Source organism: Myxocyprinus asiaticus, chromosome 3 (assembly GCF_019703515.2).
Source record: "Myxocyprinus asiaticus isolate MX2 ecotype Aquarium Trade chromosome 3, UBuf_Myxa_2, whole genome shotgun sequence".
Taxonomy (NCBI): Eukaryota; Metazoa; Chordata; class Actinopteri; order Cypriniformes; family Catostomidae; genus Myxocyprinus; species Myxocyprinus asiaticus.
The window spans coordinates 54464921-54482500 of record NC_059346.1 but is presented as its reverse complement, the minus strand read 5'-3'; the positions used below and the strand labels follow the sequence as shown (position 1 = coordinate 54482500).

The following is a 17580-nucleotide window of genomic DNA, read 5'->3' as shown; positions in this document are numbered from 1 at the left end:
TCGGTTGCGAATTAACTTGCCTATTCTCTCTTTTTCTGACATTTAAGCCGGTTTCAATGCAGCACGTTTTTAAGAGTTTTCTCTGAAAATGCTATTTGTTCAGGTGGTTGCTGGGGCTTTTTCTTCTAGCATCTTACATGGTAAGGTCTGCTTTTGACCATGACACATAGAAGCGTGTTTTTATCAAGGTTAGCCGTAGCCAAATCAGGCACTGGCGCACATCGCTATCTAAGGTCATTAGTTTAAATAAATCCACACAGTAACTAGTTAAATAAGCTCTGGGCTTTCCTGGTCCACACACTATGAGTCAGATCACTAGCCGTTTAAGCCTTTTGGCCAAGCAGGCCCAGGCACATAGAGAGATTTAGTTAATTAGCATTATACCATTTGGCCAAGCAGGAAAAGGCATACCTAGCTAGCATACACTTGGTGCACATGGCTCTTCAGAGCGGCAGCAGTACACAAGTCTTGGCGGTAGATCTGCTTGCTTGGGGGATTGTATTTTGTGTTTAGTGTTATGCGTTTGTGCAGATTCCATGCTTTGTAATAGGATTGTATTTCTGTCTAATTGTGCAGGGGCACGTCATACATGCTTGATGCAGCATGTATTGTGTTTTTCTAATTGTGCAGCAACAGCAGGTACACATGCTTAACTCAGTATGTCTGTGTATGTTCTAGCAGTAGCAAGTCTACACACTTGCTCTGCTGCGAAAGCAGGGTAGCAGATCTAGTCTACCAAGACCAATATTCTATCAAAATGTCATACACACATTAACATGTTAATACTGAGAATTGTCATAACTAAACTGTGTATGTCCGTGTATGTAAGAGGATACCTGGCTGTGTTGTAGTTGAGCTGATGCAGAAGTCTGTCTGCCAGTACAGTCTTGTACTCATCAATGAAGATTTCTTTACTACCGTAAATGCTGACCAGCAGACTGATGATGTCAGAAGAGCGCCGTTTAGAGCCAGTTTTATCTACAGAGATACAGGAACAGACAGTAAGAGAGAGAGCTGAAATGATGTGGATTACCTGTTAGGCCTCATATTTCTGTGACTGTAGTGTGTAAGTGCACAATGAGAATGACAGCATAAGCACCATAAATACAGATGTCAGTATGCATGTGTTTGAGGTTAGCAGTAACCTGCAAGTGCATCAGTGGGATCTGGGGTCCAGTCCTCCGGATCACTCCCTTCATCTTCACTGTCTTGTGTCTCCAAGGTAACAGGGTCAGCTCGAGAAAGCTCATGGGCCAGATCACTACAACCCTCCGCATCACCCGTCAGACTGCCCACTATCTGTCGCACTGTGTCCTCACGGGTTCTGTCATTACAACATTATGATCAATATCAATCGAACCAGTGATGGAACTGGTCTACAAAGTCAAGAGACATTCTAGAGCCCAGACCCCATGTTGACCTTTAAATTAGTGCTTCCAAACTGGTTTTGCTTCAGGACCCAGATTTTACATTAGACATCAAGTCTAACTCAGCACACTACCAAAGTTGTTTATCGTACATAAATAAAGAAAAATATCCTTAAAATCAAACAATGAAATGTATTAATATTACCAAGAACTGCATGGACTGAATAAGAAGACTGACACTTTAGTCAATGAAACTGTGTTAAGTGTAGCCTGGGTTATATTTTCTTTTACCTTTCACAACCTGTCCATGTTGCCATCTGTCTAATTTGGCATGAAGTGCCATTTTGATATCACTGTGCTAATGCACAGTTTTTCCCCCCTGCTGTATGACCCATAACAGACCTGATAGCCACTGCTTTTGACTTTCCAGATCCCAGCTGACTAACCTGAGATACTTGCGAATGGGTTGGCAGGCCACTTGTAAGATGACCATAGAGGGGTCGAGCTCTCTGAGTGCTTTGATGGCTGAGATGTAGACGGTGATGATGTCAGACGTGTGGACTCCTGAAGAGGGAAAAGACAGCATTCATAATGAATGGCTCAGAGCAATATGTTTCAACTGATGTGGTCAGGTGAGACACATCTGTATTTTGATTAGAGCACGACCGATATGGGATTTTTGAGACCGATACCGATTTTAGAGAGGGAAAATTCACAAATTACCGATATGGTGACCAATATTGCTAATTTTTGAGCTGGAATGACAACAGAACTTTTCTATGTGGATTGTGCACCGATTTTGCACCGATATGACTATGCAAAGGTACTCAGAAGGCTGCTTTCGTAAAACAAATATTTTACATTATTATTATACATTGTCAACAATTTCTAGAAATGAACACTGAGAAAATAAAGAATAAATAAAAATACAATAAACATCAGTACTGTATGTTTAGTATAAGTCAATTGCCCACCATTAAAATAAAGAATAAATAAAAATAAAATAAATAGCTTAATTTATATCAGTACTGTATGTTTAGTATAAGTCAATTGCTGACCATTTAAATAAAGAATAAAAATACAATAAATAGCTAAATAAACATCAGTACTGTTTAGTATCAGTCAATGGCTGACCATTAAAATAAAGAATAAATTAAACTAAAATAAATAGCTAAATAAACATCAGTACTGTTTAGTATCAGTCAATGGCTGACCATTAAAATAAAGAATAAATAAAAATAAAATAAATAGCTAAATAAACATCAGGGGCCAGTTGCACCAGCTATATGTACGTTACAACTTAGCCTAGTTGTGGCGTAAATGGGCACTAAGTCTCAATTTACGCTCTATTAAATATTTGAGCGTTGCACCATGAAATTTATGTAGGACGTAACCCTACATATAAACTAAATATATAAGGCAGCCTCCAACCAGGAGTAACTGATGGAATAAAAAAGCAGACTGATATTTAATGACATCAATAAGCTCATGTTTTGGTTGACAGGCATCAGTCCTTTCGACATATATGATGGTGTTGGCATTTACACTCATTTACATTTAGGAGAGAGAGAAAAAAAAATTACTTTTATGTGGCTCTTCAGCATGAAACCTAATGGTGCCGTTTTTAGGGCATGTCGCCCAGTGTCAAGTTTCAACACATTCAATATATATATACGATATTAAAATTAATAAATGTCTGTTTTTCCAGCCTGTTGTATTAGTATGTATCACCCCTCATTTATTTTAGATACAGTTCCTATATATTATCATTTACACAAGGCAAATATACTATTTATTAAATATACTTTTATTACGTATCCTATTTTAATGTCTGGAAAACCAGACTTTTAAATAGTACATTTTATAAATGCAACGACTGGAATTGTGTGGTTGAAGGGGTACCAAACTTTGAATCCTAAACAAAACAGTTTGGTGAATACAAGTTTACACATTAGCTTCCACTCAGCTGACAAGCAATGAAAGTAGCTATGTGGTTAGCTAGTTAGCTATAAGCTCATTGTCACGGAGAGTAAAAGATGGACTTTTTTTATATTTCCAGCATTGTGTCTCACCAATTAGGTAACAACATAGCGTGAAATCAACACTCAACACACACAATCCACCACCGCACCGTTGTCTGATGAGCTGCAAAAAGGTGCTCTGATGTTTCAATCTGCTACATTACTGGCTGCACTGACAAACTATAGCTGGCTAACAGCAAACAGATGTGATAAACATGAGTGACATGGTTGTCAGGGACAGGGTTAATGTTATATTAGTTATATAAAATGATGGGGTAATTTTTTATTAACTTTCCAGTATGTAATTCACAAACTAGTTAGCAATTTAATGAGAAGAGATCACTCAAATCCACACAGTTTAACTCCGCCCTGTCTGCAGAGCTGCCATCAGCTCAGAGTCAGCTCTGTAAACAATGGAGTCCGAGCGTGCTCTGCTGGACAAACTACGTTATGACACCAATTCTAAAGTATTGTTTTCTGCATTATATGTTCTGAAAAAAAGTTTTCATATCGGCGCATATATCGGTAAAATATACGCCGATACTGATATATTGGTGAAAGGCTAATATCGATATATCGGTCGGGCACTAATTTTGATCATGCATTAACATGCGTCTGAAATTTTTTGATCAGATCAGCAGTTTAAAACCCTTGTTTCACCACAATGATTGTGTGTTAGGTTAGGACACATTTGCGTTTACACTACAAATGCAATGTGACCATATGAGTCCCTGACCACCTCAAAATGTGATTTTAGTGACCAGAATACAATGCATTTCCAAAACATTTTTACATCTGTATTTACACACGTGTACACTGAACCTAAATCACTAACCTGGATGTAGCAGTCGCGTCTCAAAGGCTGATTTGAGGGAGGCAAGTAGCTGCTGTCTCTGATTGGTCCGTTCCAGACAGAACTTAAGATCCTTAATGGCAGGAATAGACTCTGGAAAATCTGCAATGATCAAGCAGGAAAAAAATCATCAAACCGCTGAGATCACAAACAGCATTCCATATAAATTCGTTTTCTCACCTCGTATGATGCTGAAGAGCTCCTCAATCCTCATGTTGACGTAGATACGGCAGAAGAACTGATGCATGTGACAGTGCCAGCGCTGGAGCAGCGGATTGGCTGGCTGACCCATCTTTCCATTGGTGGGTGCAGCATTGTGGCCCACCTCTTCCACCTGACTGGCAAACACCCTGCTGAGCCACCCCAAAACCTGTCCCAACCACTGCAAAGAAAGAGAGTTCTTAGTGAGTGTTACCCTGTTGAGCATGAGGAAAGCTTAAAGGAATAGTTCACCACCCCCCAAAAAAAAAGAAATTCTCTCATCATTTATTCACCCTCATGCCGTCCCATATGTGTATGACTTTCTTTTTTCTGCAGAACACAAACAAAGATTTTTAGAAGATTATCTCATCACTGTATGTCCATACAATGCAAGTAAATGGTGACCAAACTTTTGAAGCTCCAAAAAGCACATAAAAGTAATCCATAAGGCTCCAGTGGTTTAATCCATGTTATTAGAAGCAATCCAATCACTTTTGGGTGAGAACAGACCAAAATGTACACCTTTTTCACTATAAATCTTGATATCTGCAGTCTCCTTGGCGATCATGATTTCAAGCTGAAATATTTTTCTAAAAATGTTTGTTTGTGTTCAGCTGAAGAAAGAAAGTCATTCACATCTGGGATGACATGAGGGTGAGTAATTGATGATAGAATTTTACTTTTTGGTTGAACAATTACTTTAAGATCAATAAACAGCATTTTGTTGATTGCCACACAAAAAAAAGAAAAAACAAAATAGAAAAAAAAAAAAAAATCACATTCAGTAAGGCACTTACAATGAAAGCAAATGGGGCTAGTCTATAAATTTTAAAATACACATTGTTTCAAAAGTATTGCCACAAGACGTGAACAATACATTGCAAGTACCTAACTGTAATTGCAATTTTTGCTTGTTTTTAAATAAATGAGGGAAGAGTCAAAAATATCTTTGTGGTAATCAACATTATGTCACAAATGCTGTTGATAGAGTTTAACTTGGACTGAACCCAGTCTATTCCTTTAAATTATGATTTATACAGTATAGGATTTTTATGAATTTTTTTTCGCTATTTAAAAATGCAATTCTGTATCCAAAATGTCACATTATTTATGTAGCTTTTGGAATTAGCTGGCATTAATTGGTCATAAAATGTGATCTCATCTTCATCAAAGTCACAAGTATAGACAAACATAATGTGCTTAAGCTAACAACACACAAACAATTCTAATCTTTCATGTCTTTATTGAACACATTCCATCAAAAATTCACGGTGCTTCAAATCAGCCATATTCTTAGGATGTCTAGTGTGAACAGCTCTCTTGAGGTCATTCCACAGCACCTCTATTGGGTTAAGTTCTGGGCTTTCACTGGGCCACTCCAAAAGGTGATTTTTTTTTTTTTTTTTAAGCAATTCTGTAGTTACTTTGATGTTTAGGGTCATAGTCCTGCTGCATCACCCAACTTCTACTGAGCTTCTGCTGGCACACAGCCACACTGACATTATCCTGTAGGATGCAAAGCAACAACTCTTGATCGTAGGTCTTCTGAGATCTCTTTTCTTGTAAGGCATGGCCCATGTCAGAAGAGGCTTCTTGTGAATAGCAAACTCAAAATGTTTGAGTGCTTTTTATAAGTCAAAGTAGCTCTAACCCACACCTCCAATCTCGTTTCATTGATAGGATGCCAGGTTTGCCAACTCCAGTCTCTAATTAACTTTTGTTGATGCCATTAGCCTTGGGGTTCACATACTTTTTCCAACCTACACTGTGAATGTTTGAATGATGTATTCAATATTTACAAGAACAATACAATCATTTGTGTGTTATTAGTTAAAACAGATTGTGTTTGTCATTACTGTAACTTTGATAAAGATCAAACCAGATTTTAAGACAAATTTATACATAAATGCAGGTAAATCTAACGGGTTCACATATTTTTCTTGCCGTGTGTAAATGCCGTTGATGTTGCGTAAAAGTGTCCCATGTCAGAAATGTAAACCATTCCCGTCAGAGTTCCTGTGTATATGCTGGAGTCAGTAATAAACACAGGAAGCAGCTGGCAAGAGCAGAAAATCTTTTTACACTGGGTTGACACTTACAGACATAATTTAGCTGATTAAATGAAAACAAATCTTAGATAAGATTAACCTTAATGTGTAATCGGACAGATCTCTGTCCTCTCTTTGAATCTACATGCATCGAGTGACATATTTTGGATCCAGAATGGGGAATTTCGGCAAAAGGTGAAATCAGATCATGTTTTCTGTAGTGTAAATGTCTGAAGGGTTTGTACATCATTGAAGTCAGTGAGGAAAGAGCTCTCATATTCTCCCCTGCAGCGCTGCTCCATCCTCTGCTCGATCAGCTTGTGTAGGATGCTGGTCACTGCCTCAGAACTCACACGCTCCAACAGCTGCAGTCTAGAGCTGAAAAACAAGCCATTTCCAGAGTGATTCATTAACTTGTCACAATATTTATTAACATCTCTTTCTTGACACATTATTTGATCAGAATGCCAAAAGTTAAAGGAACGGTTCACCCAAAAAGCAAAATTCAGTCATCATTTACACACTAATGTTCTTCCAAACCTGTAAGACTAACTTTCTTCTGTGGAACACAAAAGGAGATGTTAGGCATAATGTTAGCATCAGTCACCATTCAGACTGATTGTATGGTAAAAAAAAAGAGGGTTAGATGGTCAGACCAGCTGAAAGGTGCTTTCCGGCACCTACCGTAACATACCAGGGTAAAAATGTTGTCAATTAGCGCTACCTATTGTAAAGGCATGAATGTGTTAATAGCGATCATTCGCCTCGCTTTTAATGCAAAAGAGACATTCGTCAGTGATTTGTTTCGCATTACCTCTGGTGTGCAAAGGCCTTGAGACTAACCTACTGCCAAGCATCTCCTCTTGTGTTCCATAGAAGAAAGAAAGTAGTTTGGGTTTGGAACAACATATGGTTAAGTAAATGCCATTTTTGGGTGAACTATCCCTTTAAGATATTTTTAGACAAATTGGATTAACCCTTAAATGCATGAGACACATAAAAACATAAGATACACATAGTGTAAGCTACACATTAGTATTTTTTCAGGCACTTATTGAGTCTAAATAGATGCAAAACTTGCATCATTTCAGTAGTACACCCAAATGACAATAGTCATATCATACGGTTCATGTGTTGTACTTGCTATAGTTTACTTCCATGTTGTTTCTTCATCAAATAGCAATGCCAAATGGAGTGACTCCAGCCAGGTCTCCTAAGCATCCAAATTGGCCCAGTTGCTAGGGAGGGTAGTCACATGGGGTAACCTCCTCGTGGTCGCAATAAGTGGTTCTTGCTCTCAATGGGGCGCGTGGTAAGTTGTGCGTGGATCGCGGAGAGCAGCATGAGCCTCCACATGCTGGGAGCCTCCGCGGTATCATGCACAATGAGCCACGTGATAAGATGCGCGGATTGACTGTCTCAGAAGCGGAGGCAACTGAGACTTGTCTTCCGCCACCCGGATTGAGGCGAGTAACCGCAACACCATGAGGACCTATTAAGCAGTGGGAATTGGGCATTCCAAATTGGGGACATTTTTTACAAAAAAAATACAATTAAAATTAAAATAGCAATGCCAAATGTAAGTCAAGTCAATCACTGAAACAAGAGCACCACCTCGAGTAAGAAAGAACATGTCATGTATGTAGACATGCAATTGGGATACTGATAATTCACCACTGTTGTTCATTTACTGTTGCACAGAAAATCCACATGCTATAGTATTTATTTGTATGAATACAGTACCCATTTATCTGGTAATAAACAAAGAAAAAGATATTCTGTTATAGTAAACTTAAGTAGATATGAAATAATAAAAAAAATGACACTATTACATACCTAGGGTCTCATATACATACATGACCCTATACACTTTTGTTACTTAAACCATTATAAAAAATTTTTTTTTTGCAATTCTGACATTTTTATTTTTGTGTGTGTGTCACTATTTATAAGAGAGAGATTGAGGAATACTAAAGAGGTTTGGGCACAACTCCAAAAAATTTATGAGGTATAGGGGGTGGAATGAGGTCCCGGGTCAAACCCAAGGTATGCGTTTAAGTGTTAAAAAAGCTGATATGATAGAGCTGAGATGATAACTTGACATCAATAGCTGAATTAAACCAAAGACAGTATAAGGAGAAGGACACAGATCACTTATAGAAAAATAAATGGGAAAAATGACATTTGCTCATTATCCATTTTAGAAAAGGATGTACAGATTTGAATTAAAGGAGCCAATCACCTTATTGGCAAATGCATCACCTGGTCTTTTTGCTCTAGAAAGCACACACTGAATGTGTATTTGCTAGACCAATTTGAAAAATACACTGATAATATCAGATTTTATTGGTGATTTTACATATGCTATTGAAATTGTCAAATAGTTTATAAAAATATTGTAAAAATATGTTAAACTTAGCAAAAAGTTTTGTGATTTTGGTCTTTACCTGTCCAAAGAGATAAGACCTGTGCCTGGGGGTGTTACTAAGATGAATGAATTAATGAATGTTGCATTTATATAGCACTTTTCTGACACTACACTCAAAGCACTTTACACAGTGAACAGGGAACTTTCCTCAACCATCACCAGTGTGCAGCATCCACCTGGATGATGCGACGGCAGCCATAGTGCACCAGAACACCCACCACACACCAGCTACTGGTGGAGAGGAGAGAGTGGACTGATACAGCCAATTAATGGATGGGGATTATTAAGAGGCCATGATGGATAAGGGCCAATGGGGGGAATTTGGCCAGGACACCGGTGTTACACCCCTACTCTTTTCGAGATTTGCCCTGGGATTTTTAGGGTGCTTTCACACTGGCAGTTTAGTTCAAAACAGAGCACGGTTCGCATGAAGAATTGGTAATGTGAAAGCTGTCATGCGGACCGGGGAGCGCACCGTGGTACCGAAACCGAGACTACCCCTAGGAGGTGGTCTGAGTTCGGTTGCAATGGAACTGTAGTGCGATTCTCGTGAATGTGAAAGCAACTCGGACTCGGGTGCGACATCATTAGTTTCGACAACACACGAGAATCCACACATTCCTGTAAGTCCCAAAAAGTATTGACACCACAATGACATACAAGTACAATCAACACTATAAATACTGTCTGTCTGTCTATACACCTTATAAATACTTTATACAGTTGTGCTCAAAAGTTTGCATACCCTTGGAGAATTGGTAATATATGTACCATTTTTAAAGAAAACATGAGTGAGCAGACAAAACACATTTCTTTTATTTCTCATGGGATTCATATTCAACTGTAGGTTATAACAGAATGGCACAATCATAAAACAAAACATGGCAACAAAGAAAAAATGAAATGACCCCTGTTCAAAAGTCTGCATACCCTTAGTTCTTAATACTGTGTATTGCCCCCTTTAGCATCAATGACAGCGTCCAGTCTTTTGTAATAGTTGTCTATGAGGCCCCAAATTCTTGCAGGTGGTATAGCTGCCCATTCATCTTGGCAAAATGCCTCCAAGTCATGCAAAGTCTTTGGTCGTCTTGCATGAACCGCATGTTTGAGATCTCCCCAGAGTGGCTCGATGATATTAAGGTCAGGAGACTGTGATGGCCACTCCAGAACCTTCACCTTTTTCTGCTGTAACCACTGGAGGGTCAACTTGGCCTTGTGCTTAGGGTCATTGTCGTGCTTGAAAGTCCAAAAGCGTCCCATGCGCAGCTTTCGTGCAGAAGAATGCAAATTGTCTGCCAGTATTTTCTGATAACATGCTGCATTCATCTTGCCATCAATTTTCACAAGATTCCCCGTGCCAATAGAGCTCACACACCCCCAAAACATCAGTGAGCCACCACCATGCTTCACAGTGGGGATGGTATTCTTTTCACTATAGGCCTTGTTGAGCCCTCTCCAAACATAGCGCTTATGGTTGTGACCATAAAGCTCTATTTTGGTCTCGTCACTCCATATTACAGTGTGCCAGAAGCTATGAGTTGTGTCAAGGTGTTGTCGGGCATATTGTAACCGGGCTTTTTTGTGGCATTGGCTTCTTTCTGGCAACTCGACCATGTAGCTCATTTTTGTTCGAGTATCGTCATTTGTGCTCCTTGAAACAACCACACTGTCTTTTTCCAGAGCAGCCTGTATTTCTCCTGAGGTTACCTGTGGGTTTTTCTTTGTATCCCGAACAATTCTTCTGGCAGTTGTGGCTGAAATCTTTCTTGGTCTACTTGACCTTGGCTTGGTATGAAGAAATCCCCGAATTTTCCACTTCTTAATAAGGGATTAAACAGTACTGACTGGCATTTTCAAAGCTTTGGATATCTTTTTATATCCTTTTCCATCTTTATAAAGTTCCTTTACCTTGTTACGCAGGTCTTTTCACAGTTCTTTTCTGCTCCCCATGGCTCAGTATCTAGCCTGCTCAGTGCATCCATGTGAGAGCTAACAAACTCATTGACTATTTATACACAGACACTAATTGCAATTTAAAAAGCCACAGGTGTGGGAAATTAACCTTTAATTGCCATTTAAACCTGTGTGTCACCTTGTGTGTCTGTACCAAGGCCAAATATTCAAAGGTATGTAAACTTTTGAGCAGGGCCATTTGGGTGATTTCTGTTATCATTATGATTTAAAAAGGAGCCAAACAACTATGTGATAATAAATGGCTTCATATGATCACTATCCTTAAATAAAAGACATGATCAGTCATATTTTCAAAATCAATGCCAAAATTTCGCAATTTCTGCCAGGGTATGCAAACTTTTAAGCACAACTGTATAAATAATATTATAGGTTATAAATATAGGGTATAATAGGAAATGACAGTGGCGATAACCCCTTGGACATGAGCGTGAGTAAGCGTGCAGTGTAAACAAAGATGCAAAAGAATTCCTTGCAATCAGCTGTCTCCTCAAAAAACGGCGTTTGCGAGCAGCAGCAAGCCACCTTCCCCTGGACATCTGATGAGTTACAACACTGAAGCGCACATATACGCAGTTGTCGTTCACTCTGCTGTGCATAATGGCACCAAAGTAACCAAAAAAACAAACAGTATGATGAGTCGCGTTGTGTTCACCATGCATATTTGTGATGACGTAAGATGAACGCAAATGCACCGGGGTTCAATAGAATCAAGTGAGTGTGAAACCAGACCAACGCTGCGGGGGGCACCGGGAACAATCGCACTCGGACCACAGCAAACGTGCCCAGTGTGAAAGCCCCCTTAATGACCACTGAGAGTCAGGACCTCAGTTTACCGAATGACGGCCAATGAGTGAACTGACTTGCTTTAACGCAATGGTCCTCAACTGGTTCTGTTTCAGGACCCAGAATTTAATTTGAAAAACCTTTATTTTGGCACATGCACAGTTTTGTCTCTCTTCCTCCTCAGTGCTGTTTAGCATGTCAGGGGTGTCTTGATGTTTGAGAGGTTTGACTTCCTACATAGCGGTTTAAACTATAAAATTTGCATTCGAATTCAAATGGGTCGCATCAGTTTTGGGGTCTGTGCCGCTATATCGAGGGAAGCCCGGTTGATGCGCTCCAGAAATAGGGCAGATTATATGCACGAGTGGTTGTTTGATGGCTCGTGCAAGCTTTAATCGCAACATGTTTTCAGATGAGAAGCATATATAGCACGTGTAAAGTGCCCAACACACGAAGTGAGTATCATAAAAACTGACTCGGCGGTCCAAAATTCTGCTTGGGCCGCAGAAACATTTTAATGAAGAACCCAATCCGAACAGAACTGCGACCCACCAGTTGAGAAATACTGCTTAAAGGAACTTTGAAACTGCATCACACACTATTTATAACTGATAGTAGGCAGTTTACATACTGTATATTGCATAGTATGCAGTACGCTAATTTTACATTCCAAATGTACCTTTACGTTCTTTCACACCACAGAAACGTTATAAAAATAGTGACCAAACAGCACTGGTAAGAAAAAGGCAGCATCTAAAATGGTACTTCTCCTGCACTCACAGTATGTGGCTGAGCTCTTGAAGCTGCTCGAGGGCTTCCTGACACCAACACAGCTGAGGTTGGGTGGCACAGCCCAGGCACAAAACACCTCCATCAGGCTCTGCTGTCCCCTCCACCGCCTCCCCCGCCTGACTCATGTGCACAGAGAACATGCGGCTGTAGAACTCCAGCACCCGCTCCTGCAGCACAGGAGGAGAAGAGAACAGGAGGATGGCACGGATCACAGAGAAGGCTCTCTCAGTCAGACCACGAGCCCCTGGACCACACAAACCCCCACGGCCCTCATCCTGCCATGAGCCCAGCCTCTCAAGACCTCCTTGAAAGAAAAAAAGGAGAGGATAATTAATGTAACTGAGTCGTCACACCCCATTATAAAGACCTCATAAAATTCTAAATGACATTTTGTTATTTAGTCCATGCCTGTTAGCTTTGAGGTCATCTATATGTAGTCTATTTGCAAACTTTTAGCAGATATATCCAGTTAATGTTACAGGTTCAATGAAAATCAAGATCAATCGACAGCATTTGTGGCATAATGTGGATTCAAAAAAAAAAAAAAACGTAACCATGGTTACAGAAAGGCACTTGCAATAGAACTGAATGGGGCCAATGGAAAAATGCTAAAATACAGGTCATTCAAAAAGTTTAGCCACAAAACCTGAACATTATACGTTAACAAGATTTTAGTGGGATAAAATCGTTTACTACCCATTCTGTGTAAAGTTATAGCCAATACCATGATTACAGGGTTTCGTAGTCATGACAACAAAGATGTCATGATGGATATAACTTAACTCTTTATGCTCCGAGAATGTTTTTAGAGAGTTCCTGTTTCAGTGGCATACCCAAAAGTAAAAGCTTATGACCTAAAAAAAAAAAAAAAAAAAAAATTACTTTAAAAAAAAAAAAAAAGAAAAATTTAGATTATGATAAATTCGGAGACTCTTAGCCTAAGAAAATGCTGAAAAATCACAACAACAACAACAAAACAAAATTATTTTAAACTTTTTTTCTTATTTTTCTGCTTTGACATTATATGTCTCAGTGTCTAAATAAGGTGGCTCCGAAAAACTTTTGTTTTGTTCCCAATCATGTCACCTGTAACTAGTTTTGTGTTGATATGACAAAGCAATCAAAAGTTATAGCATTCCAAAAATAATTTTTCCTAGTGTCCAAAAATGTCTCCAAGTATCTAAAAGCCTCTCCAAACAAATAAAACATAATAACTGTACATAAGAACTAATTACACATGCAACTACAACAATGACTATGCTCTCTCTCCAAAGCATGCAGGCATGAGAAACGAGATCTCATTCAGTTCCATTCTGTGTCATTTGAGCCATCGAGTCTGTGTCATGCACTTAATATGTAATTACAGTGAACGATCCTCTCTGCCCATATTTGGATGACTTCCACCTCTGGTTGCAGTGATCTATAGACGTATACTTAGCTATTGTTCACTCTGTGAGTAAAACAAATAGGCTGTTTGTATTCTACTCTTTGAGAGCTTTCCAACGACATATAACACATGGCTATTTGATCAGTTGAATGTTTTTACTGATTACAATAAAATGTGTAGTGCAAAATTATTAATAAATTATCAAATAGGAACACTTCTGATTTGTCTGCAAATTTTAAAGCACTTGTTCAGTTTTGGTCATAATGCTTACATGTATTGGAAAGTGGAGCTTCTAAGCTTTAAAATGATACCTATTTTGTGTTGGTAAAGACTGTAGTTATTCATATTTTGTTATAAAAATAATTATCAGCGGGCATGTCGGCAGAACCCATCCGAGCTTAAAGGGTTAACACACACAAGGTAAGCAAGCAATTTTATCAGACTAAAATCATGTCAACATGCATACTGTTTACGTCTTGTTGCTATACTTTTGAAAAAGTGTATATTTTAATGTTTATGGACTGGCCCCAAGTGTCTTAATATAACCATGATTTTTGTTTATATATATATGTATGTATGTGTGTGTGTGTGTGTGTGTGTGTGTGTGTAAGGAATAATTGGCGACGGACCATTGAATTGTTAAAAATAATGCACACCTGAGGTGGTAATTCGGTCACAATGCGCAGCGGAGTGACCGTTACACCTTGGGTGTGCATTATTTTTAAACAATTCAATTGTCTGGAGTCAATTATTCCACTTATAACACGGTTACCACACATTAAGACATCGTTCAGGGTTTTATCTCAAGACATTTTCTGGTTTTCGTCCCTAAAACGCTCTTATGAGAGAAACAGCCACAGAATCAGCATCTTGCTCTGATACAGTCCGAGCCTTCGTTGCTAGTTCAAAACGGAGGCTTGCGCCGCTTTACTTGAAGACTTACTGGAGTTACAAGTTAGTGCGTTTGTGTGCGTTTGTATTTGAGGGACCGAAAAAGAGAAACTCAGAAAATGAGATATCTCGCTTCTGGGATTAACTTGTTTTGTTGCAGCTCCCGTCAGAAGTAACATCGCTTCAAAATCGGCAAGATTTGTGTTGCTATATTCCTGTTGTAAACCTTAATAACTTTTTTTTTATCCCCCTGAGATGCAGGATGACATGATGACTCTGATTTTCTCTAGTATGTTTGGGCCTTAAGTGTGTGCGTTACGCGTATAATGTCTGTGTGTGCTCGAGTGTGGGAGTGTGTGAAAGGGGGAGCACGAGGGTTTTTCACACATATTTCAGATAATATAGAAACTGTTGTATTGATCAAGTGTATCAAGCTTTGATACAGCTCAAGCCTTCGTTGCCAATTCGAAAACGTCACTTTATAACTATCAACGGAGGATGCGCTGCTTTTCGGCATAGAAGTAAAAAGGTAGTGCACGCGAGTGTGTGTGTGTGTGTGTGTGTGAGTGAGCGTGTGTAAGTGCGGTGGAGACGAGGGAGCACGAGGGCTCTTTTTAACCGAAACTGAAATAAATGTAGGATATTTTAGACATTGTTTTGACATTCTTAACTGATTTACTTTAACCAATGACTGTTTTAACTGGTTATTTGGTTGTGGTAGCCTATAGGGCTCTTTGAAATAACTTAATTAATTTGGCGAAGTGATATGGAACCGTTATGCGGTCAAGACCTGGAACTACTTTATAGCCGTGCGTTTACTTGAAAAATACTTGCATTCTTTAGAACATACATGAACCAATCAGAATCAAGCATTCAACAGACCCGTGGAATAAATATATATAAAGAATAAGCAAAAATCATGGTTATATTAAGAAACTTGCAATGGAATATAAATAGAATATAAATGAGGGGCGAGTCTAAATTATTTTTTGCCGTGAACAACATTATGCCACAAATGCTGTTGATTGCTTTTACTGAACCCAGAACATTCCTTTGAAATGTACAGTCTTCCTCTTTCAGGTAAATTTAAATTGATGAGTCTTCTTGTCTTGTCTGCAGGGGTGTAAACAACTTTTAAAATGCATAAAATGCTTTCTAGAACTAGAATAAGGTGTGACATACCAAGGAAAGGTTTCAGCTCTAGAAGAAGTTTTCTGAAGGCCTCCAGTAACGCTCTTGCTCTGTCCCTCTCCTGTGACTCCCCCTCTGGCTGCTTGAGCCCCATCCAGAACTCTGGAGCAACAGCTGTGGTCAGATGCACTTGTAGAGTCTCTAGCAGCCAACCCTCCATGTACTGACCTAGCCCATGCTCACACAGCAAGACTAAATAGTCAGAGAGAACCTCATCTGTCGAAGCATCTGGCGGCACAGGAGATACCTGTAGAGAACAAATCATGACAGTGAGGTATAAATTAGACTCTGGACATCGCTACTGGAAAACCACAGGCCAAACCAGCTAAAGATGGTAAAGCAGTTTTTTGTGGGGTTTTTTGACACATGGTAACTTGTTTGATGCTGGTCCAGTGTGGACTACCAGGTCAAACCAGCTAGAACAAAATGGTGTACTAGGTCACAACCAGGTACACCATCCGGCAATCCAGCTGATCAACCATCAAGACCAGCTTGGGCCAGCTAGAAACCATGTAAAACCACATTTATTAAAAGTATACGGTGGTAGTAACATGGTACAGGGATGGCATCAGATGTTAATTGACCAAATAAAATGTAACATGGCAACACCATGGTACTTGTTTCTTGTTGCAGCTACCATCAAAATCTGGTTTCAGTACTAATTTCGACATTCAGTTGAGTTACACTGTTTATGTCACAAACACTCACCAGTGCAGATGTCACTGTGTTCCAGGCTGCTGTCAGTCCCTGTGTCTTCGACTGCACCTCGTTCATTCCAGCTAATAAGATTGTAAACAACAGTCAGATTTCCTGGGTCATGAGTATTATCTTCGATTCCGTTAATAGATGTGTATTAACTCATTTTACTCCATGACTGTATAGTTCAAACATTATATAGTCCAAATCATTCGAAAAATATTTTTTTGCGATGAGAAATTATAGAGGGCTTCTTCTTCTTCTTCTTTTCCGTTTTATAGCGGTTGGCAAACCAGCTAATGGTGCATATCCGCCACCTACTGGTAGAGGTCTTCTTCAAACGTCTGTCGCTCCTTGATGACGACTTGATGCCGGATGTTGACAAACGTTTTTTTTATTTTTTTATTTTTTATTGCTTGAGTGAAAAATACGAAGAAGCCAAAGTAAACGTAAAACTTAATACATTCCGTCAAAACTAAATAGCAGCACAAACAAAAATAAGCATAATAAACAGAGGTAAATAGCCAAGGATTAACAGAAAAAAAGAATACTGTACAAGAGGGTTAATCATTAAAGTATATCTCCAAAAGTTTACGCAGTTTAAGGGCTTTTTTTTATTATAAATACATTTTAAAGATTTGAGGAAGAGCGTCAGTTCCTTCTGGAAATGCAAGAGGGTATTGACAAACGTCTAATAGAAATCGTGCGGTTAAAAAAAAAAAAAAGAAAAAAAGAAATGCCACATTTGTTAATAATAATAATAATAATAATAATAATAATAATAATAATAATAATAATAATAATAATACTTGTGCACTCTCATTTGAAGATATAAACTATAATATAAAAAAGATATGCTATTATATGAATTTCCACTTAATAATATAATTATTTTGGTAAAATATTCCATTTAGAAATGAAGGCTTTTAACATCACACCCACACTTTA

The 17580-nt window shown here is 38.8% G+C and overlaps 1 protein-coding gene across 1 annotated transcript in view; it reads right to left on the bottom strand.

The window, feature by feature from the left end:
- Window positions 1-16958, bottom strand: part of anapc2 (anaphase promoting complex subunit 2) — a 31993-nt gene extending 15035 nt beyond the window's left edge. Inside the window, exons 1-9 of the mRNA XM_051677162.1 lie at window positions 16645-16958; window positions 15928-16183; window positions 12456-12771; window positions 6736-6868; window positions 4422-4623; window positions 4224-4343; window positions 1814-1931; window positions 1146-1324; window positions 837-978 (exon numbers count right to left, since the gene is read on the bottom strand). Of these exons, the coding sequence (XP_051533122.1) occupies window positions 837-978; window positions 1146-1324; window positions 1814-1931; window positions 4224-4343; window positions 4422-4623; window positions 6736-6868; window positions 12456-12771; window positions 15928-16183; window positions 16645-16710 (1532 nt within the window). The 5' untranslated portion in view covers window positions 16711-16958. The remainder of the gene's footprint in view (window positions 1-836; window positions 979-1145; window positions 1325-1813; window positions 1932-4223; window positions 4344-4421; window positions 4624-6735; window positions 6869-12455; window positions 12772-15927; window positions 16184-16644) is intronic.
- Window positions 16959-17580: the final 622 nt, after the last annotated feature.